Raw genomic sequence first — 20,648 nt, 5'->3', positions numbered from 1 at the left:
ACCCAGTGTAGCAGCAGAAACCTAGCAGTCATGTAAAATATTAATATTCCATGTGTAAATGTCAGAATGAGAGACTGCACGTAGTGGCGCTCGACTCCATGGGTTTTGGAGTCCACTCTTCTTTGTGTTTTCTGTGTTAAGCTGGAACAATTCCTCACTGCCAAATATTCAAATGGACTGTCTCCTGCTGCTGAAATAGTGAATAAATTCATAAATATTGTTTATTGACACTGTATATATGTGTGTTTTTGTTTCTTAGGATGCTGCTGGAGAAGAGCTCAGGGCAGAAGTTAGTTTTTTCTGTGACCGTGTCTGAGCAGGTGGTCACCCTGCGGTACGGTCAGTCCAGCAGTCAGACTCTTCTAATGGTCAGCTTCAGAACAGAGGGACGACTTGCACCGGAGAGGTGGACGCACCTTGTTTTGCAGGTAACAAAACACACATGTTACATCAAAAACACATACACAGACAATTCCTTACACTTTCCATACATTTAAAAAGCATGCACAGTATGTCCCATGTGGAAAACTAACTGCACCCCACTTATTCTCTGTGAAGTTCACTCATTTATTCATTTCTAATTGGTGGTTATATTCAGATGTTTGTGGGTACTCTGACGTAGTACTGTTGTCATGTAATTTGTGGGTTGTGTTGGTATGGTGGAGATACTGTACAGTAGATTAAAGTTTGGTAGACTCTTTAGGTAAAGATCCTTAGGTAAAAGAAAAAAAAATATATAAAAGGAAAAACTTTTAATTTCTGTAAGTAGTGTATGTAATATAACTAGGGCTGGGCGATATCGACAGAATCAAATATCGCAATATTTTTGACCAGATACCTCAATATTGATATTGTGACAATATTGTAGGGATGACTAATGGTGCTTTCACAAAATATTTATACAATGAGATTTTTGATAAATAATCATCAGTAATGTGGATATATATATATAATGACTAAGTGAGTAAAGGCAAATAATAGAACAGCTACAACAGTCTGGTAAGTTCAGAAAATTACATCATTTCTGTAATGCAGTCTTTAAGACCAGGAAAAGACAACACTGATGCCATATCACGATATTATGATATCCAAAATCTAAGATGTTATCTAGTCTCATATCACGATATTGATATAATATCGATATATTGTCCAGCCCTAAATATAACCATGTATGAATTTATTTCATTTTATTCATTTTCTTTTCTTTACTTCTTTTTCGTTATTTTCTCAGAACAGGTTGACCCAAGTGGTACATCAACTAGAAATTTTAGAAGGCATTAGAGGTTAGAAATAGAAGGCTGTCATGGACAAAAAAGGCTTTCATTAGCTCTGATTTTTTCTGAAATGGCAGCTATTGGAGTGGGAAAGAGTCTTGAGACCCCGAATGATTGTGTGTGTGTGTGTGTGTGTGTGTGTGTGTGTGTGTCTAGTCTGTTTAAGAGTATCATTTTACAGATTGCTCCACTGGACAATCTCTCTTTCAGCATCTCTGAATAACACCAGGGCTAGTAGGGAAGAAAACATGGTCACCATGACAAGCCTTATCACTATAAGTGTCTGTAATTTAAGTTGTTTGATTGTCTGCTTTTTATCTGTATAATCTTTGGACCCACATTTTTATTTGACCTGGCACCAGTTTTTGAGAGCCCTTATTACAGTTTGTCTGCAACACATTTTCAAAACAAAGCACAGGTGATTGATTTGAAAGAATTTACATTTACTACATTTCATGTGGTAAATGTAAAATGTATGTAGCAAATCACAAAAAGTAATGGAAGACCAAATCTCATGTCCTCTTTTGAATTAGATGTGTAGCAGTTGGGTGTCTTGGCCTGCCCAACATCTTTTTGTTGTAATATACTATACAGCTCTACATGATCATGGATCAGCTCTCCTTTACTGTTCCTCTAGTGCTGAGCAGCTATAATGTAATATAGTAAAATGTATTATACCACCACTGAAATGCTAGAAAAGGTTTTTCTATGAAACTGAAGATGATTGTTTTGAGGTTGTATTTACAGCACACAACAGCTGTAAATACAACAACAGAGTAACAGGGCAAAGGGGAGCAGATCAGAATCTAGTGAATCTTCTGTCTGTAATAGCTACTTATGGATGATTATGACAGTCATATTTCAAACTGAGTTTCCAGTAATTAACTTTTTTCTTGGTTTAACACATCCATCTGTGTATTCTATAACAAGCAAAGTATAGTTTTAAAAATAACAATGTGCCAAATGCAAGTAGATAAAAGGAATGTGTATTAATTGTTTTTTTTTGTTTTTTTGTTTGTTTTTTGGTTTAGCACAATTTAAGGCTAGAGTGAGAAGCCAGGAATAAAGCCAGGTTATACATGGTGACCAATACTTAAAGGGAAAATTATTGTGCCAGGTCAGAAAATCTAATTCGACTGCTTTGTTTACTTGCTGGCTGATTGGTGTTGATGCATAGTACAGTAATTTAGCAGTTCAGAGTGTTGTTAAATGTGCTAAATGTGGCGCTGCTGATGGCTCAATCGCTCGCAACTCTGTGTGTACAGTATGTGTGTATTCCCCCGTAGGGATCAGGTGTTTATATATGTCTATTTACAGTATATATGTGTGTTTCACATGTCCATGTTGGCATGTGAAACTATAAGGCTCGTAGGCATTTTGCCGTAAGCACGTTTTGCTTGTGTGGCTTGGAGGTGTTTTGCAACTGTGTGTATGTGTGTGTGTGTGTATTCTCGTGAATCAGTCTGCCTTTAGTTTAATGGTTATGGTGATGTGATCTGCTTTGACCATTCAGAAGAATAACATAATCATCCTTGACACTCAAACACCATTCGCATACTCCCGTTCTCATGCATGCACACACACTTATCTACTCACTCTCTCACTCATACACACAGATACACACTCACATACTCACAGTTCAGCGATAATTTGTAGCAGTCTGTCAGCCACAATACAGACATTACCCTATGAAGGAGCTGGGTAATTTAGAAACCATCCTACACACACACACACACACACACACACACTTCACACACACACGCACACACACACACCAGTCATCTGTCGGTTTGAAAAGCTCAAAACACCAAAAAAGACAGTCAAAAGGAATACGGGTTTCCAAGTGCCAGGAGCAATTCACACACACACTCACATACACACATGCACACATGTACACACATGGTGCCACGAGCAAGGTGCTGTAGGGATGCTGGTGCTCCCTAGGTAGTTGTCTTATCTGATTATGGTAACGATGTAGAGAATAGTAGAGGAAAAAGAGGTAGCCTGGGGGAGGGAGGGATGGATTGAGAGAGGAGGAGAGAGGGGGGGAAGTGAGGGAAGTGGTTCAGTGTAGTGTAGTGATAATTTGAAGTCAGTATACTGTGGGACTTTCTGTACATTTTAGCAGAATTAATACTATATATAATTAATTGTCGATATATAGGCACACATACATACATACACATGATTGCGCCCAGTACAAAAACTGGAAGTGATAAGCAAGGCTCATTTATTATAAAAAAAAATAAAAATTGTGGAATTATTAATGCAAGTAGCTAACCTCGATAGGTAAATCAGGGTGCAGGTCCCCCCCCCCCGGTGTCCTGAGCCATGTGACGCTGGTGTTTAGACGATGGCTGCCTCCTACCACCATCTTTAGTCGTGATTAACAGTCTGGCTGGGTAGTGCAGAGCAGGGTTTAAGCCAAGGTTGTAGAGGTCCCTCATTACATTTGGCATGCATCTCCAAAACCTCCAAAGTTTAGCTTAGCTTCTGAGAGGGAGTCTCAGAAGCCACCACCAGACCTTTAGTCTGGAGCTTGTGGAAGCAGATTATGACTCATCTGGGTTTCTCCCCGGGCTTTGGTTTAGCGGCGAGGGCTGCAATTTAGCATTGTCACCAGCTAGGTCCGTACACTTCGTCTCTAAGGCCTGAATGCTCTGGCTAATCATTGCTGCATTTAATTTGAGAGAACCAATTCGCTGTTTGTGGTCTGAGAGTCTGAATTATGTCCAGCATTGTTTCAATGGCTACAAACACTGACTTCAAATCAGCTCATAGGGTGACTCTGTGATGTTCGAGCAGAGCAGTCAGAGCAGACATGACGGTGTCACTAACTGAAAAGTCAGCTTTCTTGGTATTATCTTTTTTTGACTGTTTGCTGGACCCCAAAGTAATGGCTTTGTCAAAAACAGTACAAAAAAGTACTCTGTTTGGTAGAAGGCAACAAATAAGTGAATACTTGGGCAAAAATATGACTTTATAGTGTTAGTTATGGGAGCATAGAACAGAAGCAACTCCTTTGAAGTCTAGTTTACCATTTTAATTAGTATTATACATATACATATATATTACAGGGACTGTCAGTTTGTGCATCCTATCCAGAGTTATTGGCTGTTACTGCCAATTTACTGCCATGAAACTAGAGGCTCTCGATGTTGTTATTGTCATGTTCACCTGCACCCAATCCACTGTAAATGCAGTACTGTTGAGAGGAACTGGATAACTTCTGTATACCTAGTGAGTGAGTGAGTGAATGAGTGGGCTTTACAGAGAGGCAGTTATCTAATATGCCTCAATGGCATGCTGTTCTATTATGTTATTGTAGTGAAAGGGGAACACACAACCTAAAAGTTGGAGATGTACTGTAAGTCTTATGGGAAATCTAGACATTGGAAAGGAAAATAATTCATGATTTAAATAACTTTGGGGTGCTATCTTTTGGAGTACTTGTGATTGACTGTGTGCCTGGAGGACCCCCAGAGGGGTCTGTCTGTTAGTGCCTGAGCAAATCAGCATTATCGGAAGAGGCAGTGGCAGGGACAACCAGTCACACCGGTCCCATCACGACCAAACACAGCAGCATGAATGTTTAACACTTGTGTGTGCACACACGTATACACACTCCCTTTTTGTCTTACTTTCTTACCATTAAACACACACACACACACATACATAACCTCCACACGAGATACACAATTAAACACAGAAACGGCAGGTTGCTTTTTTGTCAAAGGTCTCTTGCCTATTGATAAAGAGAGAGAGAAGAGAGGAGAAACAGAACTGTTAAGAAAATATGAAGTGGTACTACAGCTCTGGAGCAAAGTCTTACGCGAATGTTGGTAAACATGTATTTACCGTAACCAGAAGTCACCTATAAATGGTCAAATGTGCGTTCAGTGTCCCATGTCATGACTTAAGATTCTTAGAGTAACTCCCTTTTTTCGCTTGATTTTGGTTAAGCCCCTATTTTAGCGCTGGTGCAGGATTCATCTTCAGTAGTGTTAATACAGACAGTACATGCATTATCTCAATATACCCTACTCCCAACTTTCAATATTCGAACCTTCAAGACGAGGGTACTGCTACTGTGACAGGCTGCTTAATGAATGTAAAGCATCTTTAAGGTATGTGTTTACTGTAAGAGTAATGTAACATTTGATATAAAGAGAGGAAAGAAATAGGACACATGAAAAAACCTTATGCAGATGGTTGATGACATATGCAGTAGCAGAAGTGTTTTGTGCATTTTTTTAGTGTGTGCGGCTCCCTGGCAAAAAAGGCAACATTTTCACTCACACACATGCAAACTCTCACACAGTCCTGCACACTTTTCTCTCTGTCCCATGTAGCATGACAGAGACAGATTGTGAGACAGATGAGTATGTGCGTGTGTGTGTGCGTGTGCGTGTGTTCATGTGCATAGACTATATGTACAGGCATGGGGGCACTATTTGTGCATGTTTCTGTAGGCTATGTGTGTGTGTTTGCGTGCATGTAATTATATGTGTGTGTGTGCATATGTGTGGTTCCGTGCATGTGTGTGAAGGTGAGGCAAGGTTGTTACGTAGGGGTGAAGCGGACACCTCTATGTTTGCCCTCTGCCTGCTGGCACAGGAAGCAAAAGGGCACAAGGCTGGCATCAATTACATAGTGAGAGAGAAAGGTGTGTATGTGTGTGTGTGTGTGTGTGTGTGTGTGGTGGGGTTCAGGTTTTTCTGTCTTTAAATTCATTGATTTATTTATTTATTTTACATCAGCGTTTCATCCCAGTGTGCAGTGTGGCTAGTGAGAGCAAGGCACTAGCACAGCCAGGGTTAGTGGTGTCATTCCCACTGGAGCTTTGAGATATGAGTGCTAAAAATGTATGCAGCAAGGGCAGAAATATCCACTAAAGTACAAGTTTCATGGCATAGGTTAGTAGTGCTATTAAACGCAAAACAAATATAAAATATAACCACAATATTGTAAACAAATCATATCAATATCAAACCAATGTTTCTGCCTAGTGCTACAATTCTGCACAGGCCTGAAATTGAGACCCTGAACCTGCTCATACTTCTGTCTGTAAGACCCAACCTTACTGAACCCACTGCCAAATTTAAAGGATAACTGGTTTATTTCAACCTGATCTATTTTCCATAAATGTGGCCATCGTGGCTCTATGGGTCATGCTGACTTTGCACTCACCAGCTCGATTATAGAGATTTGGGGAAATGGCTTATATCGGGCCGAGCTGTCTGAGCCTCCTACAGCTTTCCAAATAAACATCGTTTAACAACGTTTGTCTCAGAGAAATTGCTGTCCTCAATTTGACTGAAGATTAAGATAGGGCCCTTGATTTGCTCAACTCAGACTACTGCTCAGATTTTTCACTTATATTAAAATCACTTTGGAGACAGATCTTTTTGTGGATCTTACAGCGACCAATAACTTTTTCAATGTACATATGCACATGTGAGTGTTATTTTAAGACAGACTTGAAAAAATATGATCCAAATCCGAACGCGACCCAAAATACAAAAGCCGGAATGGATCCAAAACCTGATACTTTCTCGATCTGATACCTGAAACCCTGTGTAGATCTGTTGCGTAGCAGAACTCTACCCAGTGCATCTAAGCCTTGGTCCAAAATAATTTTTCTGCACATCTCTCCCCTCTCATAATGCGATAGTGTACAGTATATGTTCCTCCTTCCTTCCTTCCCTCCCATGAATGCCTCTCTTTTTTTTTAAAGAGACCCCTCTTTGCTTTCTGCTTAGAAAGAAAAAGTCTTAGAGACTTATGGTCTTTATTAAAAGGTTGGCATGTCATCTTATATATATGTCCCCCCTCTTTCTTTTTCTCTCTTTATCTTTTCTCTCAGCTTTTTTTTCTTCCTGAAGACGACTTTCCCTTTCTCTCTTTCTCTGCCTCATCTATCTCTCCTTCTCTTCCCCCTGTTTCATTGTCTCTCCCCCTCCACCTTCTTTGTCCTTCCCTCTTTTACTCTCATTTTCCTTACACACACACTGTCTCTCTCTCCCTCTCCATCTCCCTGGAGACAATTTTCTTTTCTTAAATAAACTGTCATAGCTAGTGTTAAATTATGGGCCTTACATGGTGTGAGCGCGGCAAGGCAAAGGCATGGGGCCCTGGGCTGGTATAAAACATGGATAATATGCTGTGAGAGGTAATTGTATCTTTTAGCGCTGGGATGAGTAGAACAAATGTGTCTCCTCTCTCTCTCTCTCTCTCCCTCTCCCTATTCTTTTATTCCTTTTCCTCCTCTCTTCCTCTCCCTATCTCTTTCTTTACACACTGCAGCCGTCCTAATATGATGGAGAGAATATTGGCTGTACATCAGAGCTGCTAACAGTTCATAGTGGGTAGGGGCAAGTATAGGGGGGGGGGGGGAGAGAGGACTAAAGAAGGTGAGAGAGGCTTGGAGGGTGAATAACAAGGAGAGGGAGAGCAATAACAGGAGAGCAGAAGTGAGAGAGAGAGAGAGAGAGGGAGAAAGAGAGAGAAAGGTGACAGTGTGCCTGGAGATGCGAAAGTGGAGAGCTGGTTATGCGTTAAGTCACATTACACTTTTATTTTACGTACTGCAGTTCACATGTGGAGAACTGGAATATATTTGAATATCAGCAACCTGTTTCCCAAAAGTATCCTGAGATTAAGATGATCTAAGTCCCGTTGTTTTTCAAGTTTTTCAAGCTGAGATTGTCCCAGAGATGTTTTTGTGTAGTTTTCTAATTACACTGTGGCTTTCAGGAGGGTCTCTGTTGTGGTGGGGTTGAGGGAAGCCGGTCAACACTGCATGGACCAGTACTAGTTCCCATCCTGGTTGCTGCGAATCACTGATCTACCTGAAATAAAAGTCATGACAACATAGAAAACACCCTGCACATGTCCAGACCAAAAGATAAAAATCAGTCACAGTGACCAGTGTAGAGCCGTACACACACAAATGATTTCAAAAATACTGTGACTTGTAACTTTACATTTTTATTTTTAGCTCTAAAGAAGTTAGAACAAAACCAACTGGCCAACAAAAAATGAAGATTGAATAAATGAATGAATGAATGAAAATGAAAGTTAAGAAGTTGCATATAACAAACCGGCCAAGCAATTATATCAGTGAAGGGAAAACAAAGATGTCTTGTTGGCCTTTTGAAAGAATTATTAAAAAAAACCCACATAGGCTACCAGGCCTTTGACTGGCCTTCTCAATGAATGTATAGAAAAAAAACTTGTCTCTTGTCCTTGTCCTCCTTGTCTTGTCATCAGCTCTGTTCCTCTGTAACACACAAATCACACACACACATACACACCTTAATAACTTTTAGCCTAGTTCTGTTCCTGTTTGTTTAACCCCCCTTGTGCACTAACCGGTGAACCACCGGTGTGCAGCTAAGGATTTTAACGTTGACTAAGTAGTACATGCGTGGTTCTGAAAGCAGGCAGCTAATATTTGACAACTTTGAGCTCAGTCAAACTTTATTTAACGTTAGACGTATAGGGAGCGAGTCCAAATAAGCAACTACACTTTAGAAACAAGCCCAAAAAGCGCAACCCATGACTACCAATATTTGTAAGTGACTTTACAGAAAAACAAGCCCAAAATTGTTTATAATAAGCGGACTTGGCAACTGCGGTTGCTCAGGTGAGCTACTGGTGATCAGGTTTTGATTAAGTGAGCTGTTGGGACCTTTATGACATTGTTGCCTGTTATACAAACATTTGTTGCAGAAACAAAGTTATTTATGTTACGTCAATGATAGTGTACACAATTAACTTTGCAATAAGCAACTATATGAGGAACATACTAGAACCATGTTTTTTTATGTATTCCTTTTCTTCTCACACCCGCTCTTCCTTCATTGTCTTGGATCAGCTTTTTTTTCTCTCTGTTCTGACTTTGTCACCTTCCTCTTTTCAGTGTTTTCTTATGGTCTTTTTACACAATACTATGATTAAAAGTGTTTTGTGCATATTTATCACCCTTTTGTCTTATCTTGTCTTGTTGAATATTGACTGTGCCCAAATTTTGCACCCAGCCCTCCTTAAACTGACATTGATACTGTTTTAATACTGTATGACTCAAACTCATTCCACTGAATGATTTAATGAGCCTGAACCCAATTAAAACCCAAATTCTTTGCAATAACCCTCACTTAAAATAACACAACTTCTTCTATTATTAACTGTAGATTCTATTCCATTCACAGTTTCTTCCTTTCTCTCTTTCTTCTCTCTAATTTTACCCAGTGTCTTCCTTTCAGTGTCTATTTAGTGTATTCTTGCGTGTCTTTTTCATATTTAATACTTAATTTTTCATTCACTTTTCTTCTGTCAACGCTAGAGAATCTCTTTCTCCAAACTCTTCACTCAAACCTCCCTTTATCATGTCTCGGTTTCTTTCTCTCTCTTTTTCTTCCTTCCTTTCTTTCCCTCTCTCTCTCTCTCTCTCCTTTTCAGCCTCTCTCTTTCTCTCCCCATTGACAGCTTCACTGGCTGTGGAATGAGGTGTGTTATCAGTGAGTGGCATGTCAGTCAGTCACAGGGTAGTACAGCCTGGAGGAGAGGGCCTGCGTGAAGAGAGTTTGGTAATGCAGGATGCACGGGGACAGAGACGGGGAGTCAGGGATTAGAGGAGGTTAAATGGAAAGGAGGAGATAGGTGAGGAAGAACAGACAAGCATGAGAGGAGCAACACGAGAGGGGAAGGTTCGAGAAAACAAAAGCTGGGTGAGTGAAGTTCAAGACAGCAGGGTGGAGATGGGTAGATGAAAAGAAGAGATGGAAGGACTGACAGGAGGGAGTAGGAGAACAGGAACTAAGAATAAAGCAGAGGGTGTAAGAGGGGAAGAAGTTGAACGAGAAGACGGTGAAATTTTAAAGTCAGTTTTATTGATACGCACCAAAATCAGCCCAGAATTTTTTCTCAAGAGGGTTTTAAAAACATATACCACCCTCTACTCTTTAACCCTAACTTTGCATGAGGAAAAACACACACACAAAAGCAGGATATACAGTACAGGTGCAGAGCAGACAATAAGACAGGGAAAGAAACAGAGAAAAAGGGAATGGAGGTAGCAAACGATAGAGGGAAGTACCTGAAAGAGAAATGAGAGAAACAAAAAATAGGACAGAGGAGGTGAGATGAAGGGATGAATGATAAGTGGGTTGTGTAGACAGGATGAGAAGAGGAGAGGGGTCGATGAGGCAGACTGGGTGGGTGAGAAAAATGTGGAGGACAAGGGGGAGATACTATCCTCTGTGGGAAAGGTCAAACTGGGACAGTTCTCTGGGCTTCCCTTCCCTATTTCAGTCATAATTTCTGCTTACATTCACTCACACAAACACACATACAGCATCAAGCTCCTGCATAGAGCTCTACATTGCTTTAGCTGTTAATATAATAGTTGCGCAGCAGTAAAATATGTATCTCGAATTGGTTTCCAGTATAATTCAACTTTAACGTCCCTCTCATTTAGTTTGACCTCCAGCTGTCACTTCTGAGCTTCTAAAGTCAACACCTAAGATAGCCCTTCTCCACATATAAATAAAATGTTATTTTTAAGTCTGTCTGCAATATGTCAGATGTTTGGATAATGCCTGGCTGCTTAGAGTAATGAGAATTATTCAGGTGAATTCCTGTGTGTTGCGGTAAAACCTTTCTTGGACCGTGATGAATTGAAAAGCTTCAGCGTGTGATTGCAGCATGACAGCTGTCTGTTTGAAACACCTCTACAGAGTTTTTGAAGGAACAGCTTATATGATGTGACAACCAAATGTTCATTTCATGCATATTTGAAAGCTATATGTTTGCTTACATTGCTGAGAGTTTAGTTTCAAGTGACACAGACACGCATTTTGTCTTTTGATTGGTTATTAATAAAATCATTAATAAATAAAGAATTAAATTCAAATGCAGAAGTTCACCTCAAATTTTTGATATACTTGAAAATCATGCTGGCAAAATACTCTGCCATGACCTCAGTGTGGTTATGTGTACTGTAGGTCACTGAGCGGTCGGCTCAAGTTCATGGAAAATGACCCAGGTCATTAGGAAGTGTTGCTGTGGCTCATAGACACCTAATTCCTCTCCTCACCTATCATTGTGGTTAAGTGTTAAGTAGCTATCTATGCCTTATATATATGCAAACTATCCAAGATTTCACCAGTGCAAAAAAAGGAAAAGAAAAGGTCAATTTAGCAGGTCATCTGACAAAATAAGTTTGTTGTCCATAGTGCAGAATTTGTAGTGCAGAAACACAGGTGACTCTTTTTTAATCCGTATCCCTTTTTTTTTTTTTACTTTTACAGAATAGAAATACTAACGCAGTAGGTTCCATGCTGGTTACAAAAATAATAGTTCCATATAATATTATTATCTATTAAAATGTATTATTGGCTGTATATTTTTGTGTCACTGGTTGGGCTAATTTTTATTCATCGTATATTTTCTTTACCACCCTTTGCTTTTGTTGCCCACATCTACAAAGTGAGCTTGGAAGAGACACTGCTGTCCACACTGTGTACTGAGCCATGGCTTGGCAGGAGTGTGAAAATCGAGAAGAGCTTTAGTCAAAATGCCAGTCTACAGATCACTAAAAGCTTTCCACTCAGGGTTTCCCTGGGCTTTTAGAGAGGCTTAGGTGGTAACATTGCCAGTGGAGTGGGTTTTGCACAGGGAAAGGGTGCTTTAAACTCCATAAGAGCATAGCAACCTTTAGGAACAAAGTTGAAGGAAATTATTTAATAAGGAAAAGAAAAATAATGACATAAAATATAGCATGGTGCTTTTAATTTGATAGTCATGTAATATACCTCCCTAAAGGTGGTGATACAGCACATCAACAACTTTATAGCCATCAGTGGTCACAGAATGTCAAAAGTCATAAAATAAATGTAGCTAAAATGGATGTAATAGGATATAATGTAGAAGTATTATATTAGAATATTAGAATGCTGTAGGTCTGTTGTTATTTTGAACATGAGTCGTGCAGGAATGTTGCAGGAGTAAACATTTTCACTATAGGCAAGCAGGCCAGGTACTAATGGGGTAATGAGTGGTGGCAGGACTACTGTGCAGGGGTTAAGATTCAATATCTAGACTGGCCTGGGATTGAACCTTCTGAACACATCTCTCCCTCCAGTTTCAGCTTTAACCTTAATTTGACAGAGTTTGAGTTTGTAGGAGAGATGAGCGAAGGAAAAAATAAATGCTGGAGACATAAAGAATGGTACGTATAGTACAAGTAAGGCTGCAACGATTACTCGATTGACTGCCAACTATTTTGATAATTGATTTCAGTTGTTTTGAGTCATTTTTTAAGAACATTTTCCAATTCTCTGATTCCAGCTTCTCAAATGTGACTATTTTCTGGTTTCTTTAGCCCTCTATGACAGTAAACTGAGTATCTTTGGGCTGTGGACTGTTGTGGATAAAACAAGACATGTGAAGACATCACCATGGGGTTTAGGAAACAGTTGTTGACATTTTTCACCATTTTCTGACATTTTATGGACCAAACAACATATCGATTAATCAAGAAAATAATCGACAAATTAATCAATAATGAAAATATTTGTTAGCTGCAGACTTAATAGGAAATGACAGCTTAGGTTTGCATGATTATTGAAGAAATTATATCCCAGCTGTTTTTTAAATATTGTAAAATGTTAAAGCAAAATTTGACCAAAAACTTTGGCATTGGTTAATAGATTAGTATATGACATGATAACATTCTTTGGAATTAAAAAGGTAATAAACACATACATTATATACTACAAAATTACACTCTTGTTAATTATGGCAACAGAGTTGATTGCAGTAAGTGATTATTACTTGTATGGCTCTATTATGGCTTAGTGTAAAGGAAATGACTTCAACACTGCCAGTTTGATTGGAGCAGAGGATATTTCGGCTGAAAATGTGTGCAGTGATGATGCCTTTAAGTGTGTTGGTTAAAGCCTTCATGAAATGGCAAATCCTGTGTAAATAAGGGAGAAGCTAGGTAGAGTTTAAAGTAGTCCTTTCCTTTCCTCTGGACTTAGTGGACACAGTCCAAATGAGACTAGTTATCACCGCTACAGAATTCTTTAACTCTCTCTCCTCTTTTTTTCTTTCGTTCTCAAAAAATTCAGAAGTTATACTGGCTAAAAGACACAAAGAGGTTGAGGAAAGAAGAAGGTAAAAATACAGATGGACGGAGAAAGGGAAAAACGGAGGGAAAGTGTTTGTGAAAGCTAACAAAGGGGAGTTGGCTGTGTTTCAAAAGGGCGCGTGGCAGCTAAGGAGGATGAAGCGTTTCAGGATTCATTTACATCAGGCCTGACAACTGCCTCACATCTCCCCAAGAGCCACACAGCTCAGCTTAGAGATTCCTAAAGTGGGCCCTTTTTCTAGCTCCGTCTCTTACACCCGCTCTCTGACTTTTCTTTTTCTCCCTCCTGTCTCTTTTTTTTTTCTCTCTTCTTTTTTTTAAACTCTTATTCTCTCCCGTGCTCACTCTTGTGCTCTCATGTGCTTGCCAGTCTTCAATCAGCCATCATGAAAGTGTCTGTCTGGGCGTCTTAACTATCCTCTGAGAGGCAGACACTTGTCTGGGCCTGCCTTCATCCCCTAAAGGCGTTTTTTGACTTGGACTTATTTCCCTCCTCACACCTTTTCAACTTCCCTAAAGAGCTGACAACAAGTGAGAGCGACAGGGCAAGATAAACATGAGGGAAAGAGACAGGAAGGGAGATGAGAGGGGGAAGTTATGGACAGAGAGAGAAGAGAATATGAAAAATAGGGAGAGTGAGAGAGGGAGCAAATAAAAAAAAAAGGTGAGGAAACTCAAAATAAGAATGTGAAGGATCCAGATGACCTCATGAGGAGGAGAAAGGACAAAGCAAGGAGGACCAGAGCAGAAGGGAGACATGAAAAAGATGAAGGAGAGGGGAATTCTAGTAAGACCGGGAGAGTCAGGTTTATCAGTGGTCCCACAGTGTGTTTCCCAAACACGGAATTTAGAGATGGGGCAAAGGGAGAGAGTGGGACAGGGCACATTAAAGTTTTTTTTAGGGGGGAGAGCCCCTCTTATGGAAGCGTCTTTCTTTTCGCCTGGGTTTGATGTGAAAGGGAGCTGCTCCTGCTTTGACGATGTTGTCTGCTGTGCAGTTTTTAATATTCATGCAGCAGATCAGGAAAGGACAGAGGAAAGGAGCGGAGAAGAGATTTTTGGTCAAACAGAAAGCTAATTTGCGGCTGAGGTAGTTTAGCCTGAGGCTCTTCTGCTACTGGGGAAACGAGCTGGAAGATTAGCCGTATGTATAATTCACACACACATGGTCTCACACACACACACACACACACATGCACACAGACACAAACACACACATGCATAGATATGCAAAAACACACTAATGGTGTGTGCATAATCTTTTTGTAGATTGATGCACATATGCACACACAGACCAGCTGCCACTCTCTGAGACATTGTGTGTTCTAGAAGTAACCTGCTGCTAGGCCTTTTCTGCTGCATATGCCCCTCAGGCCGCTCCCTTACATGTCCCTAGGTTACACTGTGGTGCTTGGGACTCTTAATTGTATCCAATGATGCTTCATGTAAAAGCTTATTTATTAATTGATCACCTTCGTGCTGTTTTTCCCCCCAAGATGCAGTATATAGAATAGATGTTATTTGACAAAATCAACCATGTTTGCTCATTAAAATAAATTACACTGTAAGTCAATCCAGGTGCCTTCCTCATCCTAATCACATTGTCATGCTTAACATGCAGTATAAGGGAAACATAGAGATGGGTTGTTTTTTGTGGTTAATCCTGATTTTCTGAAATGTATTACTCTTTTTGATCTGTTTCCACAGAAAATATTGAATGTTAACTTTACAGTATAATGTTGGAAATCCTGTGAAATATAACAGGCACACTGTAAATATAAAGACTGCGTTCTTATTGGTGCACACAGACTTACATCTCATCCTGACTGATTTCCAGGTCCACGACAGACGTGTCAGTCTGTTTCTGAATGGCCTTGAGGAGGATGGGACACCATTTGACACAAAACCTCTGACCACCAGACTCTATGACATCAGCGAGGATGGTGCCATGTGGGTGGGACTCAGCTCTAACGGTAAATATGTTTGGTTTTTTGTAAACATGGTTGGATTCCTCTGTGGTACTGCTATAAAATGTCTCACAAACATGCCAAAATTAACTAAAATGATTATTGATTAATTCATTAAAGAGAGAATTTTGTTATACATTCAATTATACTGTAGGTTAGTTCAAACACTGCCAGCTCAGGTATCATCAAGAATCAGTAATCAGTGTTTGAATGTGTTTAAAACTGCGGCAGAAAACTCAGACACCAAAGGGAGAAATTTGTTTTCCAAACCTAAAATGAGCCTCCAGTCTCCAGTCCTCCTCCTTAACAGAGACAACTGTCTGTTTTTTTCCTCCAAGTGGAGAAAAATTACCTCTTAGTTTATCTTGTCTGTATATCTTAATATGGTGTCAATGACTACTCCACCTTTATTTTCCTCCCAGCCATTATCCCCCTTCAACTACACATCTGTGATTGATTGGTGGTGCTTGGGAGCCGTCTCGGAGTCAATAGGAGAGAAATTGAGAGAAAAATGATATCCGTTCATCTCCAGGGTGATAAACGAGTGTTTTTCTTCTCGTTTATCAGGCATTGATCCCTAGTTCACGGCAGGTAGCATCTGATCAGCTGAAGATCACATCAGAGGTGGTGATCAATACAAGTGATTGGCTTTGGGGGGGGTAGGGGTGGGGGGGAGTGTGTGTGTGTCTGTGTGTGTTTTAGGGTGGTGGTTGAACCTGGCAGCTGTGTCTGGAATTCTGATCAGTGGATTGATTATATGAATGCTGATCAGATGTATTGATTAACAACTATGTCTGTTTTTGGAGGGGACACCACTAACTGAAAATTGTGTGTCTGATAAGTACGATGAGAACTTGTCAAGAATGGCAACCATATTTTTAAAATAGCTGATAAGAATGTCATGATCAATTGTCATCAGCTGCCAATAACAGATTATTAGTAACTTTTAAGAGAACTGATTTGGTGCTAAGGTATGGTTGAGATCAAGTAGCCACAAATATATGACAGTATTTGACCTTAAAGGGGAACTTGAGCGAGTTTACAGATCAAAGTTTATCTGCAGGTCTTGGGGAGTACTACTGCATATGTGAAAAAAGTTGTACAAAGCCTTTTTGCGACTCCAGAGACAGCTGCGCAAAGTCTGATAAACATGATGTGGGATTCACAGCAAACAATGCAACATTACTCTTATTATCTTATTTTATCTCATTGATATCAGCCTCACTGTTCACTGTTCACTCTCGCACAACCGTGTCAGGGCTGTATTAAGTTAATGCATGTGCAGCATTATACTGGTGTAACATAGGGTGGCCATTATTGTGAACAAGTATGAGGAAACACATTGTTTTTGTTGCAGACGTTAGCATTAACAGCAGTTGTTTATCAAAAATGTGTCTACAAAACAAGACAACTTTCATTTTTGGCATGTTAGCAGATCAGTTTTAAATGTTGCAGGGAGTAATGGAACAAAAGGGAGCAGCCGCAGGGAGCAAGATGTTAGATGAAGAGCTGCAGCCGATTAGCTGCGCACCTCCAACTTCCCAGCAACCAACTGTACTGTGCCCTATTGTGAAGAAAACTACTTGCGCCATGCACAGCTTGAAAATAGAACACACACTTATTACTATGCAATTATTATAGTCTGAGTTCTTTATTAAAGCACCCCGAATGTGTTTGGCTGCTCTGTAAGTAGCTGCCTATTAAACTGCACTTGCTGTTAACACTAGTAACCACAAGTTTCCCCAGAACCATCAGGAAACTGACAACTTTAAATGATAACTTTAAATGATAACTTTGAAATTGTCTACAATCAGGAGTGTATCAGTCAGCAGGGCCAGTGAAGGACAGAGAGGCAAAGCATAACACAGAAAAAATTGCATGAACCTCTTAGTTGCCTGTATCAACTGTCATTAGCTCAAACAACAAAAAACAAAGAGGCAACTTAGAGATCCAGTGAATGACAGACTGAAACATAGAGAGAGAAGACAGAGACCTACCCAGAGAAGAGAGAATTAAGGCTTATACCTTGCATCATCCCAGTAACAATAGGGAGAGTGCTTTTCAGAGGAAGGCATAATCCCATTTCCACACGCTAAAGAAATCCTGAGCCAAAGCCTAAGGCTGCACAACCACACACTGTTCTAACACACTTACATCCCATAACACTCTCCCACTCTCACACTGTTTTACACACACACACACACACACACACACACACACACACACACAAACACACACACACACACACCCTCCAGCACATACATGCTCACAGTCGCACACTGTACTTGAGCCAAACACGGTAAAGCCTCTCTCAAAAGCAAATTCACACATACAAGCACAGGCACACGCATACACTCTCATTCTCTAAAGTAAGGATGTTTGTTGGAACACACATGGTAAAGCCTTTAACACACACACACACACTCTCGCAGACAAAGCTAGACATGGCAGGGGTTCTGTCGATGCTTAGAGACGTTATCCGTCTTCTAAGAGTTGTTGTCAAACTAGACAGAAGTTTGTTGGACACTAAAAGAATCTGGCTCCCTTTGGACCAGCTTCATTGTGTGTATTTAATTCTTTTATGTTCTATCCAACATTGTCACATATGTAGGGTTGTGAGTAGAGATGTGTTGTGGGCCTGCCTGTGTTCATTTATGTGTTTGATGGTGTTTTTTGTGTGCGGTCCAGTTTTTTCATGTGTGTGTGGACATATGCTTGAGAATTAGCACACAGTATTAAACAGTATATATATGTTCGCTACAGAGACATGGACAACTTGGCATATTTGGTATATGGAACATGTCTTGTCCCAACATCTTTGCCTTTAACTACCTCCAGATCCTTTCTTCTCAGCGTCAGCCAGCCAGCTCAAAGTACTCTTTCTATTTTAGTGCTACTATTAATATTTGTTCCTGATTGTCACTTGTTAGACTAACTCATACATGCCTGCTTGAGCTAAAATGATTACATAACTTATTGATCAGTTGATTGCAAGAAAATTCATCAGCAACATTTTTTTTTCAATTGATTTATCACGTAAAGTAATTTTTTTTAAATGCCAAAATAAGGTGGTTACAGACCTTTAAATGTGATCACTTCCTGCTTTTGTCTTATATGCAAGTAAACTGAATATATTTAGATTTAGAGCTGTTAATCTGTTGATTATTTTCTCAATTAATCAATTAGTCGTTATAGACTAATTGAGAAATGTCAGAAAATGGTGAAAAATAATCACCTCAACATCTTGTTTTGTCTTGATCAGAAGTCCTTAACCCAAAGATATTCAGTTTACAATCATAGAGGACTAAAGAAACCAGACAACATTCACATTTAAGAAGCTGGAGTGATAGAATTTTTGTATTTTTTCTTACAAAATGACTCAAAACGATTAATCGATTATCAAAATAGTTGCTGATTAATTTTCTGTTGATCAACTAATTGATTATTCGACTCAACTTTGCAGGTCTGCTCTTGGATAAAACCTGTAAAGAACTATTTTCCTTAGTAGTTTAATGAAGCCAGTGGGTAATACCGGATTATTCTTAGATAGACCTGTTTTGGCCTTGCATCATACCAAGCTAATGAATATGCCCTTATAAGCCTTGCTGCTCTCTAGTGGAGGCGAATGTAGACTGTAGCAGATCCTGTTCAGCTTTGTATCATGAACTTAGCCAATATAAGTAGCTATGGGCAGCCTCACTTAGCTGTTATCAAGAAACTGATAAGATAATCTACTAAATACTGTGAAATCCTCACTCACTGCCTTCAGTGCAAACCCATTAACACCTTCTTTATGTTCTTTTCTCCTCTCTTTTCATCTCTCCAGGGTCTAATCAGTTCATTGGGCGGATGCAGGACTTTAGATTTTATCCTGCCACTCTGACCAACAGGTGAGATGGATAGCGTGACGTAGAGAGACATTTAAAGATGAATGAACAGCCAGACTAAAGGAAATGAGTACTGTGAATGGATGGGTCAGGGGGGAGGAGGAAGGGAATCATGGTTGATGCAAAAAGAAGTGATATCTATTGACAGATTGAAAAAAAGGGAGAAAAGGATAGAGATGAGGAGAAATAGACAGATACTATATAGATTAAGACAACAAGGGAAGCGGAGCAGTGTGGAGTGATAAAGAGAGAGGTGGTAGAAGGAAAGAAGGGGAAGGCTAATCGTTGCATCTTAAGATCCATACTGCTTCCAGAGGATTTTCCTACCATTCAATACAAGGCAATTAGTGTTTTGCTTACCAGTGATGTACTCCACACAGTAAGGACTTACAAGTGTGTCTCATCAGGACTGGGGAGAGACAAAATGAAGGATTGAGTTTTCAAATTATGCCTTTGATTTTTCACTTTGCACTAAATGTTCAGTCAAAAGCCCATCAACAGGTGCTTTAAGATGTTATCTCAAGCTATTTTGTTTAGTTTTTTCAGTCACTGTCATTTTTGTTCTTAATTGTTTGTTATTTTTAGATAAAATAAAGATATGTAGATTAGGGGGGGAAATAAATTTTCTGCAAATGTGTTCCTTCATCTCCCAAGTTTAGCAGAGATTTAAATGAATTTGTCTTCAGTGTTTTGGTATAGCTTAATGTATCGCACTGTTTTTTGTTTTAACAGGGAAATAGTGGAGGTGTACTCAGGTGTCCTGCCCCAGCTCCATTCCCAGTCAGAGTGTCGATGTCCTCCCAGTCATCCCAGAGTGCACCCTTTAGTAGAGAGGTACAGTATCACAACTTCTTTTTTTATGTGTAATAGTGGACTGTATATTCTAAATATTCAGTATCATAAATATCTTTTGTATATTTATGATTTGATGAGCTTGACTTTGTCATCACTCAAAGCTTCTACAAAGCTGAACCCTGCTTAGAGATTATGAAGTCTTTATTGTTAATATTAAATATGATCACATTTTAATTTAACAAACTGAAAAACGTTTACTGCCACTGTTAACAGATACTGTATTCCCAATGCTGTCGAGGACACCACCAATGACAGAGTCTTAAGACTGAACCTTAATGCCCATCCACTCAGCTACATCAATGATCAAGACATGGGCACCACATGGCTTTCTAAGATCATGACTACACAGGAACTGGATGAAGGAGTCACTATTACAGTGGATTTTGCTAATGGACAGTACCAGGTAACACATCCAATATCACAAATGTGCACGTAAGTTGACACACACAGGTCATGTTACAATAATGACAGTCAGACAGATGTGTAATCAGGGTCCCTGCAGATCCTT

At 39.7% G+C, this 20,648-nt stretch overlaps 1 protein-coding gene across 4 annotated transcripts in view; it reads left to right on the top strand.

The window, feature by feature from the left end:
* ush2a (Usher syndrome 2A (autosomal recessive, mild)) overlaps positions 1 to 20,648 on the top strand; it is a 236,830-nt gene that overhangs the window by 11,081 nt on the left and 205,101 nt on the right. For all 4 annotated transcript variants that reach the window (XM_067592610.1, XM_067592634.1, XM_067592617.1 and 1 more), the window contains exons 5-9: positions 260 to 428; positions 15,269 to 15,404; positions 19,225 to 19,288; positions 20,018 to 20,119; positions 20,354 to 20,543. In XM_067592610.1, coding sequence (XP_067448711.1) covers positions 260 to 428; positions 15,269 to 15,404; positions 19,225 to 19,288; positions 20,018 to 20,119; positions 20,354 to 20,543 — 661 coding nt within the window. The remainder of the gene's footprint in view (positions 1 to 259; positions 429 to 15,268; positions 15,405 to 19,224; positions 19,289 to 20,017; positions 20,120 to 20,353; positions 20,544 to 20,648) is intronic.

Source organism: Thunnus thynnus, chromosome 1 (assembly GCF_963924715.1).
Source record: "Thunnus thynnus chromosome 1, fThuThy2.1, whole genome shotgun sequence".
Classification (NCBI taxonomy): domain Eukaryota; kingdom Metazoa; phylum Chordata; class Actinopteri; order Scombriformes; family Scombridae; genus Thunnus; species Thunnus thynnus.
This window is presented reverse-complemented; position numbering and strand designations above follow the sequence as displayed.